This window comes from Ranitomeya imitator, chromosome 1, assembly GCF_032444005.1.
Source record: "Ranitomeya imitator isolate aRanImi1 chromosome 1, aRanImi1.pri, whole genome shotgun sequence".
NCBI lineage: Eukaryota > Metazoa > Chordata > Amphibia > Anura > Dendrobatidae > Ranitomeya > Ranitomeya imitator.
In genome coordinates this window covers 1,038,514,521-1,038,532,158 of record NC_091282.1, presented here as the reverse complement: position 1 = coordinate 1,038,532,158, position 17,638 = coordinate 1,038,514,521, and the positions used below count along the sequence as shown (strand labels likewise).

Here is a 17,638-nt window from a genome sequence, read left to right as displayed (position 1 = left end):
GGCGTGTCCTATCGGGAGGGGGCGTGTTCTGAGTGCACATCATGGGCGGCAAAGCAGCATGATGATTATAGCTTGTGGACGCCATGGCGTATGGAGGTTAGTTAGTTTCAGGGTGAAAAATGCTACTTGCTGCTCGCTATTGGGGGGAGGCCCTGTGGTGGGCGACCTGCATGTCTGTGTGGGGGACCCCTGTGGTGGGCTTTTTGGGGGGTCACCGCTGCTGGTGTGGGTGTGGGTGGCTGCTGTGGTGGGCTTTTTGGAGGGGGCACCGTGGCTGCTCTGGGGGACCCCTGTGGTGGGCTTTTTGGGGGGGGCACCGCTGCTGCTGTGGGGGACCCCTGTGGTGGGCTTTTTGGGGGGGGCACCGCTGCTGCTGTGGGGGACCCCTGTGGTGGGCTTTTTGGGGGGGCACCGCTGCTGCTGCTGTGGGGGACCCCTGTGGTGGGCTTTTTGGGGGGGCACCGCTGCTGCTGTGGGGGACCCCTGTGGTGGGCTTTTTGGGGGGGGCACCGCTGCTGCTGTGGGGGACCCCTGTGGTGGGCTTTTTGGGGGGGCACCGCTGCTGCTGCTGTGGGGGACCCCTGTGGTGGGCTTTTTGGGGGGGCACCGCTGCTGCTGCTGTGGGGGACCCCTGTGGTGGGCTTTTTGGGGGGGCACCGCTGCTGCTGCTGTGGGGGACCCCTGTGGTGGGCTTTTTGGGGGGGCACCGCTGCTGCTGCTGTGGGGGACCCCTGTGGTGGGCTTTTTGGGGGGGCACCGCTGCTGCTGCTGTGGGGGACCCCTGTGGTGGGCTTTTTGGGGGGGCGCTGCTGCTGCTGTGGGGGACCCCTGTGGTGGGCTTTTTGGGGGGGCACCGCTGCTGCTGCTGTGGGGGACCCCTGTGGTGGGCTTTTTGGGGGGGCACCGCTGCTGCTGCTGTGGGGGACCCCTGTGGTGGGCTTTTTGGGGGGGCACCGCTGCTGCTGCTGTGGGGGACCCCTGTGGTGGGCTTTTTGGGGGGGCACCGCTGCTGCTGCTGTGGGGGACCCCTGTGGTGGGCTTTTTGGGGGGGCACCGCTGCTGCTGCTGTGGGGGACCCCTGTGGTGGGCTTTTTGGGGGGGCACCGCTGCTGCTGCTGTGGGGGACCCCTGTGGTGGGCTTTTTGGGGGGGCACCGCTGCTGCTGCTGTGGGGGACCCCTGTGGTGGGCTTTTTGGGGGGGCACCGCTGCTGCTGCTGTGGGGGACCCCTGTGGTGGGCTTTTTGGGGGGGCACCGCTGCTGCTGCTGTGGGGGACCCCTGTGGTGGGCTTTTTGGGGGGGCACCGCTGCTGCTGCTGTGGGGGACCCCTGTGGTGGGCTTTTTGGGGGGGCACCGCTGCTGCTGCTGTGGGGGACCCCTGTGGTGGGCTTTTTGGGGGGGCACCGCTGCTGCTGCTGTGGGGGACCCCTGTGGTGGGCTTTTTGGGGGGGCACCGCTGCTGCTGCTGTGGGGGACCCCTGTGGTGGGCTTTTTGGGGGGGCACCGCTGCTGCTGCTGTGGGGGACCCCTGTGGTGGGCTTTTTGGGGGGGCACCGCTGCTGCTGCTGTGGGGGACCCCTGTGGTGGGCTTTTTGGGGGGGCACCGCTGCTGCTGCTGTGGGGGACCCCTGTGGTGGGCTTTTTGGGGGGGCACCGCTGCTGCTGCTGTGGGGGACCCCTGTGGTGGGCTTTTTGGGGGGGCACCGCTGCTGCTGCTGTGGGGGACCCCTGTGGTGGGCTTTTTGGGGGGGCACCGCTGCTGCTGCTGTGGGGGACCCCTGTGGTGGGCTTTTTGGGGGGGCACCGCTGCTGCTGCTGTGGGGGACCCCTGTGGTGGGCTTTTTGGGGGGGCACCGCTGCTGCTGCTGTGGGGGACCCCTGTGGTGGGCTTTTTGGGGGGGCACCGCTGCTGCTGCTGTGGGGGACCCCTGTGGTGGGCTTTTTGGGGGGGCACCGCTGCTGCTGCTGTGGGGGACCCCTGTGGTGGGCTTTTTGGGGGGGCACCGCTGCTGCTGCTGTGGGGGACCCCTGTGGTGGGCTTTTTGGGGGGGCACCGCTGCTGCTGCTGTGGGGGACCCCTGTGGTGGGCTTTTTGGGGGGGCACCGCTGCTGCTGCTGTGGGGGACCCCTGTGGTGGGCTTTTTGGGGGGGCACCGCTGCTGCTGCTGTGGGGGACCCCTGTGGTGGGCTTTTTGGGGGGGGCACCGCTGCTGCTGCTGTGGGGGACCCCTGTGGTGGGCTTTTTGGGGGGGCACCGCTGCTGCTGCTGTGGGGGACCCCTGTGGTGGGCTTTTTGGGGGGGGCACCGCTGCTGCTGCTGCTGTGGGGGACCCCTGTGGTGGGCTTTTTGGGGGGGCACCGCTGCTGCTGCTGCTGTGGGGGACCCCTGTGGTGGGCTTTTTGGGGGGGCACCGCTGCTGCTGCTGTGGGGGACCCCTGTGGTGGGCTTTTTGGGGGGGCACCGCTGCTGCTGCTGTGGGGGACCCCTGTGGTGGGCTTTTTGGGGGGGGCACCGCTGCTGCTGCTGTGGGGGACCTTTTGGGGGGGCACCGCTGCTGCTGGCTGCTGTGGGGGGACTCCTGTGGTGGGCTTTTTTTTGGGGGGGGCACCGCTGCTGCTGCTGTGGGGGACCTTTTGGGGGGGCACCGCTGCTGCTGGCTGCTGTGGGGGGACTCCTGTGGTGGGCTTTTTTGGGGGGGCACCGCGGCTGCTGTGGGGGATCCCTGTGGTGGGCTTTTTTTTGGGGGGGGCACCGCTGCTGCTGGCTGCTGTGGGGGATGCCTGTGGTGTGATTTGAGGGCGACTTGCTTGCGGGGACAACTTTTAGTGGGGGTGACCTGCTAATGGCTATTGATGGGGCCCCTGTGGTGGGGTTTGGGGGTGACCTGCTGCTTACAGGGTGGACCCCATTTAGTGGGGGCGAACTGCTGCTGGCTATTGGGGGGACCCCTGTGGTGGGGTTTGAGGGCGACATGCTTGTGGTCGGGTTTTGGGGGGGCGGGACCTGCTGTCTGTGGGGGGATCCCTGTGGTGGGATTTGAGGGTGACCTGCTTGTGGGATGTGGGGGTTTGTGCTGGGTGGGTGGGAGGTCCGCATCTGGGGGTTTGTGCTGGGTGGGTGGGTGGTCCGCATCTGGGGGTTTGTGCTGGGTGGGGAGGTCCGCATGTGGGGGTTTGTGCTGGGTGGGGTGGGGGGTGTCCGCTTCCGATGGGGGTTTGTGCTGGGTGGCGGGTCTGCATCTGGGGGTTTGTGCTGGGTTGGTGGTGTCCGCTTCCGATGGGGGTTTGTGCTGGGTGAGGAGGTCCGCATCTGGGGGTCTGTGCTGGGTGAGGAGGTCCGCATCTGGGGGTTTGTGCTGGGTGGGGGGGGTGTCCACTTCCGATGGGGGTTTGTGCTGGGTGGGGGAGGGTCCGCTTACGATGGGGGTTTGTGCTGCGGGGGGGGGGGGGGGGGGTCTGCTTTCAATGTAGGTTTGTGGGGGTTTGACGTCCGACGCGGGTTTATGCTGGGAGGCATCCGATGAGGGGTTTCTGATGGGATTTACGGTTGGGGCAGGGGGCGTCATATGGGGATTTACGCTTGGGGGGGAGGGAATGTCTGGTGGGCTTTGGATTAAAGGTACCGTCACACTTAGCGACGCTGCAGCGATACCGACAACGATCCGGATCGCTGCAGCGTCGCTGTTTGGTCGCTGGAGAGCTGTCACACAGACAGCTCTCCAGCGACCAACGATCCCGAGGTCCCCGGTAACCAGGGTAAACATCGGGTAACTAAGCGCAGGGCCGCGCTTAGTAACCCGATGTTTACCCTGGTTACCAGCGTAAAAAAACAAACAGTACATACTTACATTCAGCTGTCTGTCCCTTACCGTCTGGTTCCTGCACTGACTGCTGGCCGTAAAGTGAAAGTGAAAGCACAGCGGTGAGTCACACAGCGGTGACTCACCGCTGTGGCTGTGCTCTGCTTTCACTTTACGGCCAGCAGTCAGTGCAGGAACCAGACGGCAAGGGACAGACAGCTGAATGTAAGTATGTACTGTTTGTTTTTTTACGCTGGTAACCAGGGTAAACAGCGGGTTACTAAGCGCGGCCCTGCGCTTAGTTACCCGATGTTTACCCTGGTTACCAGTGAAGACATCGCTGAATCGGTGTCACACACGCCGATTCAGCGATGTCTACGGGGAGTCCAGCGACGAAATAAAGTTCTGGACTTTCTTCCCCGACCAGCGATCTCCCAGCAGGGGCCTGATCGCTGCTGCGTGTCACACTGGACGATATCGCTAGCGAGGACGCTGCAACGTCACGGATCGCTAGCGATATCGTCTAGTGTGACAGTACCTTTATCCTGTGCGGTCCTCTGGTTAATGTGAGGTGGAGGTTTCTGACTGGGGGAGCGAGGTTATGCTGTGTGGCCCTCTGGTTAATATGGGGGGGGGGGGGGAGGGGGCGCTAATGCTTCATTGGGGGTACACAAAAAAAACATGGGTGTATGCTGCTTATGCTATGCCCAAAAAAGGGCACGAAGCTAATCCGTTTTAGCTTAATGTCAGTAGGAGGCAGACATGGGTCTGGACCGCCCAGCCCAGTTTCTGGCTTAGGTTTTGTTTTTTATTAATGATTTTCCTTTTTTCTTTTTCCAGATACGGCTCTTGAGGGCGACAGTGGAATTGTCACTCTAATCTCCCACCTAGAATTGTCACTACCGTATCATCTGTGGTCTACGAGGCAAGGCCCTAAAGGTACCGTCACACATAACAATATCGTTAACGATATCGTTGCTTTTTGTGACGTAGCAACGATATCGTTAAGGAAATCGTTGTGTGACAGCGACCAACGATCAGGCCCCTGCTGGGAGATCGTTGGTCGCTGAGGAAAGTCCAGCACTTTATTTCGCCGCTGGATCGGCGTGTGTGACACCGATCCAGCGATGTCTTCACTGGTAACCAGGGTAAATATCGGGTTACTAAGCGCAAGGCCGCGCTTAGTAACCCGATGTTTACCCTGGTTACCAGCGTAAATGTAAAAAAAACAAACACTACATACTTACCTTCCGTGTCTGTCCCCGGCGCTCTGCTTCTCTGCACTGGCTGTGAGCGTCAGCCAGCTGGAAAGCACAGTGGTGACGTCACCGCTGTGCTTTCCGGCTGACCGGCGCTGACAGTGCAGAGGAAAGCAGAGCGCCGGAGTACAGACACGGAAGGTAAGTATGTAGTGTTTGTTTTTTTTACGTTTACGCTGGTAACCAGGGTAAACATCAGGTTACTAAGCGCGGCCCTGTGCTTAGTAACCCGATGTTTACCCTGGTTACCAGGGGACTTCGGGATCGTTGGTCGCTGGAGAGCTGTCTGTGTGACAGCTCTCCAGCGACCAAACAGCGACGCTGCAGCGATCGACATCGTTGTCGGTATCGCTGCAGGGTCGCTTAGTGTGACGGTACCCTTACACATCAAGAGTGTTTTGGGTTCCCCAGAGGACGGTCCATGCCACGAATCCCCCTACCCTCTTGCCCCCCTCCTCCCCCAGAGCCAGATAGAGTAGGGAGGGAAGACAAATTCGTTATGCGCCAGCCACCGAAAAGTCTTAGTCCAGGTTATTCTATGCCCATCTTCATCATCGGACTGCGAAGAAGGATTTGTGATCTTCAGGACAGGTGTATCCTACTAGGCAGTGAGGGGGCTACTTAAAAAAAACAAAAAAAAACACCGGACAAAAAAGTCCTAGTTTTCCGCTGAGCAATATGGACGTCTCCTGGGGAAGCCTTCCTATTCATGCAGCCTCCATGTTTTCCAGAGGCTCCTGTGACCCTGCTGTTAAAATATCCAGACTTCGGTCTAGGCCTCCTCTGGTGGCAGGTCCACACTGCCAGCGCCCTGAACAATCATGCACGCCAACTTTCTAGTGCGTCCTAATATCAGTTTAAAGGGAACCTGTCACCCCGTTTTTTCAGATTGAGATAAAAATACTGTTAAATAGGGCCTGCGCTGTGCGTTACAATAGTGTATGTAGTGTACCCTTTGCAAACTCGGCTTCAGGAAAATGGCCGCCGCGATCTCTTCTGCGCACGCGCGGCATCCCGCGGCCATTTTCCTGAAGCCCCGTGCAGCAGAGCACTCCATCTGCGCACGCGCGGCCCCAGGAAGATGGCCGCCCCCACCGAAGACAGTAATAGCGCAGATCGTGGTGCTGTTTCTTCACGTGCGCGCAAGTGGATTCGGCACTGGGACATGCGCACACCACTACGCCACCAACGTAAAGCTGGGGAAGAAACAGCGCTGTGACCACGCCCACCCGACGTGACCAGCCTGATTTGAACACGACCAGCCTGATTGACAGGCGAAAATGGCGACTTTGGTAATGCATTTCGCAGCATAGGTGGGGAATCAGGGTACACTACATACACTATTGTAACGCACAGCGCAGGCCCTGTTGTGAATTCTGTGGCTGAATTCACTCCTGTGGTCACAAGTGGTACTGCAGCTTCTGAGCTTCCTCCCTCAGGTGTTCTGGTGAGCTCGTTGGCTGCTTTGTTATTTAACTCCACCTGATTCTGTCTTCCTTGCTCCTTGTCAATGTTCCAGTGTTGGACCTGAGCTTCTGGATCTTTCCTGTGGCCTGCTGCTCTGCTTAGATAAGTGCTTCTTTGCTTTTGTTGCTACTTTTTCTGTCCAGCTTGTCTATTCGTTTTTGCTGGAAGCTCTGAGACGCAAAGGGTGCACCGCCGTGCCGTTAGTTCGGCACGGTGGGTCTTTTTGCCCCCTTTGCGTGGTTTTTTGCTTTAGGGTTTTTTGTAGACTGCAAAGTTCTCTTTGCTATCCTCGCTCTATCTAGAATATCGGGCCTCACTTTGCTGAATCTATTTCATCCCTACGTTTGTCTTTTCATCTTGCTAACAGTCATTATATGTGGGGGGCTGCCTTTTCCTTTGGGGTATTTCTCTGAGGCAAGTCAGGCTTGTTTTTCTATCTTCAGGCTAGTCAGCTCCTCAGGCTGTGCCGAGTTGCATAGGTAGTGACAGGCGCAATCCACAGCTGCCTTTAGTTGTGTTTAGGATAGGTTCAGGTATTGCGGTCTACAGAGATTCCACGTCTCAGAGCTCGTTCTATTGTTTTTGGGTTATTGTCAGATCACTGTATGTGCTCTGATTGCTGGCACACTGTGTCACTGGATTGCCTACATAACAAGGCCCTATTTAACAGTATTTTTATCTCAATCTGAAAAAACGGGGTGACAGGTTCCCTTTAAGAGTACTTCGCTTCTGCAACAGAGGACTAAAGTCTGCCTCCCAAGAGATCTGCTGTTCAATTTTGGTTGTTTTGGAAATGTTCTGTCCAAAAAAAACGACGGGACAACTCTCTGACCCACCAGGAAAAGACGAGACCTTCCTTTAGGCCAGCCCCCTCCTAGCATCTATGAACCCACCAGCACTGGTCTGCTAGGCCTGGATCTAGCAGACTCTCTTCGACATGATGGGCTGTTCCCACCTTGGATGTTTCTCAGGGTCGGCTTCCGTGTCCTTCACTATTCACGGCCACAAACCCTACTGACAGTCCTGCCCGCATGCATCAACAGCATATTACAGTTTTACAATACTTTAGAAATGCATAAAATCAAACAAGCAAAGGCATAAAGTTATTCACTGCAAAAAAATGCAGTTTTATAAAATTAGAAATGTTTCCATATCTAATGTTAAAATTCTATTTATCCAGTATTTCTATAAGTAAAAGTCTGATATTTCTGTGGGAAAATGGTAATTTTTTACCTCTTAAACCAGTTCTGAATGTAAATAAAACATTGCTCTGATTAAGTCTCCACATTGTATTTTAGCTTTTCATTTCATGCGTAGGGCAGGACAAGCCCATGATGTATCTGTGTAACCCATGTAAGGTGCTATAATAACAGCCTTAGGCCGGTTTCACACGTCAGTGGCTCCGGTACGTGAGGTGACAGTTTCCTCACGTATCTGGGACACTGACTCACGTACACACATGAAAATCAATGTGTCTCTGCACATGTCAGCTTGTTTTCACGGACCGTGTGTCCGTTTGAAAAACACGGAGACGTGTCAGTGTTCGTGGGAGCGCACGAATTACACGGACACATTAAAGTCAATGGGTCCGTGTAAAACACGTACCGCACACGGATGCTGTCCGTGTGCCGTGCAGGAGACAGCGCTACAGTAAGCGCTGTCCCCCCAGAGTGGTGCTGAAGCTGCCATTCATTTCTTCTCTCCAGCAGCGTTCGCTGGAGAGAAGATATGAAAAATCTTTTTTTTTTTTTGGTGTTTAACCCCTTTCTGTCATTAGACGTACTATCCCGTCGAGGTGGGGTGGGCCCCTATGACCACCGACGGGATAGTACGTCATATGCGATCGGCAGTGCTCACGGGGGGATCGCGGCCGGGTGTCGGCTGCCTATCGCAGCTGACATCCGACACTATGTGCCAGGAGCGGTCACGGACCGCTCCCGGCACATTAACCCCTGGCACACCGCGATCAAACATGATCGCGATGTGCCGGCGGTACAGGAAAGCATCGCGTAGGGAGGGGGCTCCCTGCGGGCTTCCCTGAGCCCCCTGCAGCAACGCGATGTGATCGCTTTGCTGCGAGGGTCTTCCTTCCTACCTCCCTCCCTGCTCCAGGCCCGGATCCAAGATGGCCGCGGCATCCAGGTCCTGCAGGGAGGGAGGTGGCTTCACAGAGCCTGCTCAGAGCAGGCACTGTGAAGCCTGCACTGCTCTTAGTCAGATCGGTGATCTGACACAGTGCTGTGCAAACTGGGGCAAAGTAAAAAAAAATGTTGCCAAATGTGTAAAAAAAAAAAAAAAAAAAAAAAAAATTCCTAAATAATGAAACAAAAAAAAAATATTCCCATAAATAAATTTCTTTATCTAAATAATAATAAAAAAAAATAAAAGTACACATATTTAGTATCGCCGTGTCCGTAACGACCCGACCTATAAAACTGGCCCACTAGTTAACCCCTTCAGTAAACACCGTAAGAAAAAAAGAGGCAAAAAACAACGCTTTATTATCATACCGCCAAACAAAAAGTGGAATAACACGCGATCAAAAAGACAGATATAAATAACCATGATACCGCTGAAAACGTCATCTTGTCCCGCAAAAAACGAGCTGCCATTCAGCATCATCAGCAAAAAAATAAAAGTTATAGTCCTTAGAATAAAGCGATGCAAAAATAATTATTTTTTTCTATAAAATAGTTTTTATCGTATAAAAGCGTCAAAACATAAAAAAATGATATAAATGAGGTATCGCTGTAATCGTACTGACCCGAAGAATAAAACTGCTTTTTCAATTTTACCAAACGCGGAACGGTAGAAACGTCTCCCCCAAAAGAAGTTCATGAAGAGCTGGTTTTTGGTCATTCTCCCTCACAAAAATCAGAATAAAAAGCGATCAAAAAATGTCACGTGCCCGAAAATGTTACCAATAAAAACATCAACTCGTCCCGCAAAAAACAAGACCTCACATGACTCTGTGGACCAAAATATGGAAAAATTATAGCTCTCAAAATGTGGTAACGCAAAAAATACTTTATGCAATAAAAAGCGTCTTTCAGTGTGTGACGGCTGCCAATCATAAAAATCCGCTAAAAACCCCGCTATAAAAGTAAATCAAACCCCCCCTTCATCACCCCCTTAGTTAGGGAAAAATAAAAAAAATGTATTTCCATTTTCCCGTTAGGGCTGGGGCTAAAGTTAGGGTTTAGATTACATTTACGGTTGGGAAAAGGGTTGGGGTTAGGGGTGTGTCTGGATTAGGGTTTCAGTTATAATTGGGGGTTTCCACTGTTTCGGCACGTCAGGGGCTCTCCAAACGCGACATGGCGTCCGATCTCAATTCCAGCCAATTCTGCGTTGAAAAAGTAAAACAGTGCTCCTTCCCTTCCGAGATCTCCAGTGTGCCCAAACAGGGGTTTACCCCAACATATGGGGTATCAGCGTACTCAGGACAAATAGGACAACAACTTCCAATTTCTCCTGTTACCATTGGGAAAATACAACACTGGGGGCTAAAAAATAATTTTAGTGGGAAAAAAAGATTTTTTATTTTCACGGCTCTGCGTTAGAAACTGTAGTGAAACACTTAAATGGGTTAGTAACTGGCTTAGTGATAGAAAGCAGAGGGTGGTTATAAATGGTATAGTCTCTAACTGGGTCGCTGTGACCAGTGGGGTACCGCAGGGGTCAGTATTGGGACCTGTTCTCTTCAACATATTCATTAATGATCTGGTAGAAGGTTTACACAGTAAAATATCGATATTTGCAGATGATACAAAACTATGTAAAGCAGTTAATACAAGAGAAGATAGTATTCTGCTACAGATGGATCTGGATAAGTTGGAAACTTGGGCTGAAAGGTGGCAGATGAGGTTTAACAATGATAAATGTAAGGTTATACACATGGGAAGAAGGAATCAATGTCACCATTACACACTGAATGGGAAACCACTGGGTAAATCTGACAGGGAGAAGGACTTGGGGATCCTAGTTAATGCTAAACTTACCTGGAGCAGCCAGTGCCAGGCAGCAGCTGCCAAGGCAAACAGGATCATGGGGTGCATTAAAAGAGGTCTGGATACACATGATGAGAGCATTATACTGCCTCTGTACAAATCCCTAGTTAGACCGCACATGGAGTACTGTGTCCAGTTTTGGGCACCGGTGCTCAGGAAGGATATAATGGAACTAGAGAGAGTACAAAGGAGGGCAACAAAATTAATAAAGGGGATGGAAGAACTACAATACCCAGATAGATTAGCGCAATTAGGTTTATTTAGTCTAGAAAAAAGACGACTGAGGGGCGATCTAATAACCATGTATAAGTATATAAGGGGACAATACAAATATCTCGCTGAGGATCTGTTTATACCAAGGAAGGTGACGGGCACAAGGGGGCATTCTTTGCGTCTGGAGGAGAGAAGGTTTTTCCACCAACATAGAAGAGGATTCTTTACTGTTAGGGCAGTGAGAATCTGGAATTGCTTGCCTGAGGAGGTGGTGATGGCGAACTCAGTCGAGGGGTTCAAGAGAGGCCTGGATGTCTTCCTGGAGCAGAACAATATTGTATCATACAATTAGGTTCTGTAGAAGGACGTAGATCTGGGGATTTATTATGATGGAATATAGGCTGAACTGGATGGACAAATGTCTTTTTTCGGCCTTACTAACTATGTTACTATGTTACTTGGGGGTTCAAAGCTCTCACAACACATCTAGATGAGTTCCTTAGGGGGTCTAGTTTCCAAAATGGGGTCACTTGTGGGGGGTTTCTACTGTTTAGGTACATTAGGGGCCCTGCAAACGCAATGTGACACCTGCAGACCATTCCATCTAAGTCTGCATTCCAAATGGCGCTCCTTCCCTTCCGAGCCCTCCCATGCGCCCAAACAGTGGTTCCCCCCCCACATATGGGGTATCAGCGCACTCAGGACAAATTGTACAACAACTTTTGGGGTCCATTTTCTCCTGTTACCCTTGGTAAAATAAAACAAATTGGAGCTGAAGTAAATTTTTTGTGAAAAAAAGTTAAATGTTCATTTTTATTTAAACATTCCAAAAATTCTTGTGAAGCACCAGAAGGGTTAATAAACTTCTTGAATATGGTTTTGAGCACCTTGAGGGGTGCAGTTTTTAGAATGGTGTTTTCTATAATATAGACCCCTCAATATGACTTCAAATGAGATGCGGTCCTTAAAAAAAAAAATGGTGTTGTAAAAATGAGAAATTGCTGGTCAACTTTTAACCCTTATAACTCCCTAACAAAAAAAAATTTTGGTTCCAAAATTGTGCTGATGTAAAGTAGACATGTGGGAAATGTTACTTATTAAGTATTGTATGCGACATATCTCTGTGATTTAATTGCATAAAAATTCAAAGTTGGAAAATAGCGAAATTTTCATAATTTTTGCCAAATTTCCGTTTTTTTCACAAATAAACGCTGGTACTATCAAATAATTTTTACCACTATCCTGAAGTACAATATGTCACGAGAAAACAGTGTCAGAATCACTGGGATCCGTTGAAGCGTTCCAGAGTTATAACCTCATAAAGGGACAGTGGTCAGAATTGTAAAAATTGGCCCGGTCATTAACGTGCAAACCACCCTTGGGGGTAAAGGGGTTAAAAAAAGATCCCTGTCCCCAACCCCCTCCCACCCCCTGTGCGCCCCCTCGCTGTTAATAAAATACTTACTTGGCTCCCTCGCTGCTTCCTCTCCTGGCCGCAGATTCTCCTGTATGGAGGGGGTTGGGGAAAGAAGATTTTTCATATCTTCTCTCCAGCGAATGCTGCTGGAGAGAAGAAATGAATGGCGGCTTCAGCACCAGATGCAGGGGACAGCGCTTAACTGTAGCGCTGTCTCCTGCACGGTGCGTGTGGTACCCAATCGGCACACGGATGCCGCACGTGTGCCACATGGATGTGCCACGTGAGCACACGGACACGGATAATTCCGGTATCGATTTTTCCGGTACCGGAATTATATGGACGTGTGAGACTGGCCTTAGGCTAGTTTCACACCAGCGTTCGGCAGGGCTGCGGATGGCAGACTTCTTACTCCATTAAGCCCCACCCACTGCCACACCTCTTCCTTCAGCTCCAGCTAGGGTATGCAGGATGCATGCAGACATATCTTTAGGCTATGTGCACACGTTCAGGTTTTTTTGCGTTTTTTTCGCGTTTTTAACGCAATAAAATCGCGATAAAAACGTGAAAAAAACGCTAACATAAGGCTCCCAATCTTTTGTATTGAATCCGCAAAAATTGTGCCAATGTAGCGTTTTTTTCCGCAAAAAAAACGAATTGCGGAAAAAGAAGCAACATGTTCATTATTTTTGCGGAATCGCTGATTTCCCGCATGCATTGACTTGTATTGAAACGCTAGAAATCCGCAATCATATTAAAATTTGCGGATTTCTAGCGTTTATTTCCTGAAAAACTACAGGAAGTGACATGCCATCTATCCCATCATGCCATTTCATGCCCATCCCATAATCCAGGAAGAGGAAACTCACCATTCCCGTCTTCCTGTATTATGGCTGCCGACATGGAGGGGTATGATCGGATGAGGCTGGATGTGGTGCAGATGATAAGTGTGGTAAGTGTGTGTGTATATGTGTATATATGTGTGTGTATGTGTATCTATGTGTGTGCGTGTGTTCGGACAGCGGCCGATGAGACTAGTCTCATCGGCCGATGTCTGTTCCCTCCAAGTCGTTGCAGCAGGCTCAGCTCGATGGGAGCAGTATTTCCCATCCAACTGTCCCTGCTGCAATGTACTATTTCCCCCATGAAATGTCCCCTATGGTCATTGGTGAACAGTGGTTACGGGCCCATTCCCCTAATAAACTTAGTTATATACCCCTATTCTCCCCTAAACTTAATTGTCATTGGTGGCCAGTGTATGATCATTGGTGGCCAGTGTATAATTATTTACATTGGTGGCCAGTGTATAATTATTTACATTGGTGGCCAGTGTATAATTATTTACATTGGTGGCCAGTGTATAATTATTTACATTGGTGGCCAGTGTATTATCATTGGTGGCCAGTGTTTAATAATTATCATTGGTGGCCAGTGGAACGGATATGTAAATTATTATTTATTTTCATTGGTGGACAGTGGAATAAATAATAATAAAAAGTACAATTTCATTGGTGGCCAGTGGTTACCTTATAATTACCTGTCCCCGGCGATCGCCACCTAAAATAAAAAAAAAAAAAAACCATACTCACCTAAACGCCCAATTCCACGATTCCCTTGTCAGAAAAAATTAAAATAACAAACCACAACGTATACCTACCCTCCGCAGCATCCAATTAAACGATTGTCCCACGATGATCTGGAGTTTAGAGCAGCCACATAACATGCGGCTGCTCTAAACCGCGGCCGCCGATACAATGAACGGGATCGTAAAGCGATCCCGTTCACTGTATACCGAGTTCTCCCGAACGCAGCTCGCGCTGTTCGGGGGAACTCGTTCGGCAGTCACTGCAGCTGCGCGGACTCCCCGGCTGACCGGAGGTGAACGCTGGAGCGTGGGAAAATTTTCCCATGCTATCAGTTCATCTCCGTTCAGCCGGTGAGGCTGCGCAGAGATGATATATGTCATCTGCAGTAATGTTTACAATGGGACAGGTGCAATTGCACCTGTTCCATTGTAAACCATTTTTTTTAACCCTTCCAATACCAAACTAATAAAATATGGTCAAAAACTCGGTGTCTTTATTTCATTAAAACACTACGTGGCTGGGCAATATACTACGTGGCTGGGCAATATACTACGTGGCTGGGCAATATACTACGTGAATGGGTAATATACTACGTGGATGGGCAATATAGTATGTGAATGGGTAATATATTATGTGGATGGGCAATATCCTACGTCAATGGGTAATATACTACGTGGATGGGCAATATAGTACGTCAATGGGTAATATACTATGTGGATGGGCAATATACTACGTGGCGGGGCAATATACTACGTGAATGGGTAATATACTACGTGGATGGTCAATATACTATGTGGATGGGCAATATAGTATGTGAATGGGTAATATATTATGTGGATGGGCAATATAGTACGTCAATGGGTAATATACTATGTGGATGGGCAATATACTACGTGGCGGGGCAATATACTACGTGAATGGGTAATATACTACGTGGATGGTCAATATACTATGTGGCTGGGCAATATACAAAATGGATGTGGCAATATACTATATTTTGTATATTGCCCATCCACGTAGTATATTGGCCATCCACGTAGTATATTGCCCATCCACGGAGTATATTGCCCATTCACGTAGTATATTGGCCATCCACATAGTATATTCCACGTAGTATATTGCCCATCCACATAGTATATTGCCCATTCACGTAGTATATTGGCCATCCACATAGTATATTCCACGTAGTATATTGCCCATCCACGTAGTATATTGCCCATTCACGTAGTATATTACCCATTCACGTAGTATATTGGCCATTCACGTAGTACATTGCCCATCCACGTAGTATATTGCCCATTCACGTAGTATATTGGCCATCCACGTAGTATATTCCACGTAGTATATTGCCCATCCACGTAGTATATTGCCCATGCACGTAGTATATTACCCATTCACGTAGTATATTGGCCATTCACGTAGTACATTGCCCATCCACGTAGTATATTGCCCATTCACGTAGTATATTGGCCATCCACGTAGTATATTCCACGTAGTATATTGCCCATCCACGTAGTATATTGCCCATGCACGTAGTATATTGCCCATTCACGTAGTACATTGCCCATCCACGTAGTATATTGCCCATTCACGTAGTATATTGGCCATCCACGTAGTATATTCCACGTAGTATATTGCCCATCCACGTACTATATTGCCCATTCACGTAGTATATTGGCCATCCACGTAGTATATTCCACGTAGTATATTGCCCATCCACATAGTATATTGCCCATTCACGTAGTATATTGCCCATTCACGTAGTATATTGGCCATCCACGTAGTATATTCCACATAGTATATTGCCCATTCACGTAGTATATTGGCCATCAACGTAGGGCAATATACTACGTGGAATATACTACGTGGATGGGTAATATATAGTACGTGGATGGGCAATATACTTCATGGCTGGCCAATATACTAAGTGCCTGTGCAATATACTACGTGGCTGGTCACTATGTTATGTTGCTGCGATGTATGCTACTATATCTAAAATATGCAAATTTACATAACCGTGTATTTATTGTTGGCCACAATTAATTTCAATTTTTTTTACTTGTTGTCCTTTTTTATGAAGATTGAACAACACCCTGAGGTCTGGGACCGGTCAAGTGAAAAATACAAGGGGGCAAAACGTGATGCCTGGCCCAAAATAGTAACCGCTCTCTTTCCAGAGTGGCCGAATCTCCCAACACAGCAGCAAACACAGATTTGTAAGTATAAATTTATTTCCTTTTTTTAAAAAAAGGAAGAAGAATGGATTTGTAATGTTTTATTTAAAAATTTTAAATTTGCAGTGGGCGATGTGAAGACGAGATGGCGGTCTGTCACAGACAGATATCTTAAATCACTCAAGACTCCGAGTGGCAGCTCGCCGCCAAGGAAGAGGGTGCCCTATGGAGACCAGCTGAAGTTCATATTGGGAAGCCGGAGTTTGAGGAGGTAGATAATATAAATAAATAGTGTTGCTTGACGTAATGATTTGTATTTTTGTAACCTTTGTTTTATTTTTGGGTCTGCAGAACCGAAAGCAACATCTCTGCCCAAACACCTCCGGACCTTACCGATGGTGACACCACGGTGGACAGTATTGGAGAGGAAGTAGAAGACTGCATAATGAACAGCCAAGAATCTCCGGGGAACATGTCTTTGTCCGGAAGGTCACACGAAATAAGTGATTCCCTTGGAGAACAGGACGTTGCAGCAAATACCACTACTTCTACTTCCTCTGACGCTGGTGCAAACTCTGGTGGCGGTGTGTCGAGGCACATGGGGAGGGGGGCTGCTTCTGTCCGTCCCGTGGCAGTGAAAAGACCGGTGCAAAAGAAGACCAAACAAGGTCAAATTATAGAACAATTAACGAGTAAAACGCTCAATCTTCTTGATAATTCTTCTAAGCAAGATGAGCATGACAAATTTGGGTCATTTTTGGCAGACCGTGTTAGAACACTGCCACGGGACAAGCAGCAAATGTTCGTTACAGCTGTCAATTGTCTGTTAATGGCAATTGATGACACACCAACCCTACCCCCTGCTCCACAAGTAATGACGGGTATTTTCAACATTTTCAGCAACCCCATTATGCCTCCACCACCACCACCACCAGCTGCTGCATCGCAGCGTTACGGACAGGCGGCAACATACAGGGCCAATCAAGTAGATGCGTACAGTGGCCATACACCTTTACCTAGTTCAACTGGCCATCGTTCCAGTATGCCCAATAGCAGTGTCTACTCCCAACCTGACTTATTTAATGATATGGGCTACCAACCGGAATACCATCAATTTTGAGTTTCGATATCTCATCCTATTTCAGTAGAGACGGAAGTGTACTGAATGTTAAACCGTTGTGTTCATGACCAAATCTTACAAAAGTTCTTTAAGGGAACCTGTCACCACGAAAATCGCGGGTGAGGTAAGCCCACCGTCATCAGGGGCTTATCTACAGCATTCTGTAATGCTGTAGATAAGCCCCCGATGTTATCAGAAAAAGGAGAAAAAGACGTTATGTTATACTCAACCACAGGCGCTTTCGCTGCTGATCAGGTCAGGCCGCAGCGTACCGGAGACGCCAATCTGACCTGACCAGCAGCGAGAGCGCCTGTGGTTGAGTATAACATAACGTCTTTTTCTCCTTTTTCTGATAACATCGGGGGCTTATCTACAGCATTACAGAAGTGGGCTTACCTCACCCGTGATTTTTGGGGTGACAGGTTCCCTTTAAGTTTTGTTATAAAATGTAAGTTCATATACATTAAAAAAAGTTTCTTAATGTAATTAATTTTTCTTTTACTTTATTAAAAAAAATTATTTTAACTACTCAGATTTCTTATTATCATAAAAATAAGAAGCTCGGAAATGGGATCTGATTAAGCAACGGTAA

General features: G+C 49.7%; 1 protein-coding gene across 3 annotated transcripts; it reads left to right on the top strand.

Annotated features, from left to right (window-relative positions):
• Nucleotides 1-7: 7 nt before the first annotated feature.
• LOC138656802 (uncharacterized) lies at nucleotides 8-17,574 on the top strand. Of its 3 annotated transcripts, XR_011316972.1 has the most exons (5): nucleotides 8-96; nucleotides 4,641-4,739; nucleotides 15,833-15,968; nucleotides 16,053-16,197; nucleotides 16,278-17,574. XR_011316972.1 is itself a non-coding variant. In XM_069744056.1 (4 exons), the coding sequence occupies exons 1-4, from the start codon at nucleotides 91-93 to the stop codon at nucleotides 17,044-17,046; spliced, it is 1,056 nt and encodes a 351-aa protein (XP_069600157.1). In that variant the 5' UTR covers nucleotides 27-90; the 3' UTR covers nucleotides 17,047-17,574. The 3 variants fall into 3 exon arrangements, 2 of the variants coding, with proteins under 2 accessions (XP_069600157.1, XP_069600156.1); XM_069744056.1 differs by lacking the exon at nucleotides 4,641-4,739 and having other exon boundaries at nucleotides 27-96; XM_069744055.1 differs by lacking the exons at nucleotides 8-96; nucleotides 4,641-4,739 and having other exon boundaries at nucleotides 15,662-15,968; nucleotides 16,278-17,170.
• Nucleotides 17,575-17,638: the final 64 nt, after the last annotated feature.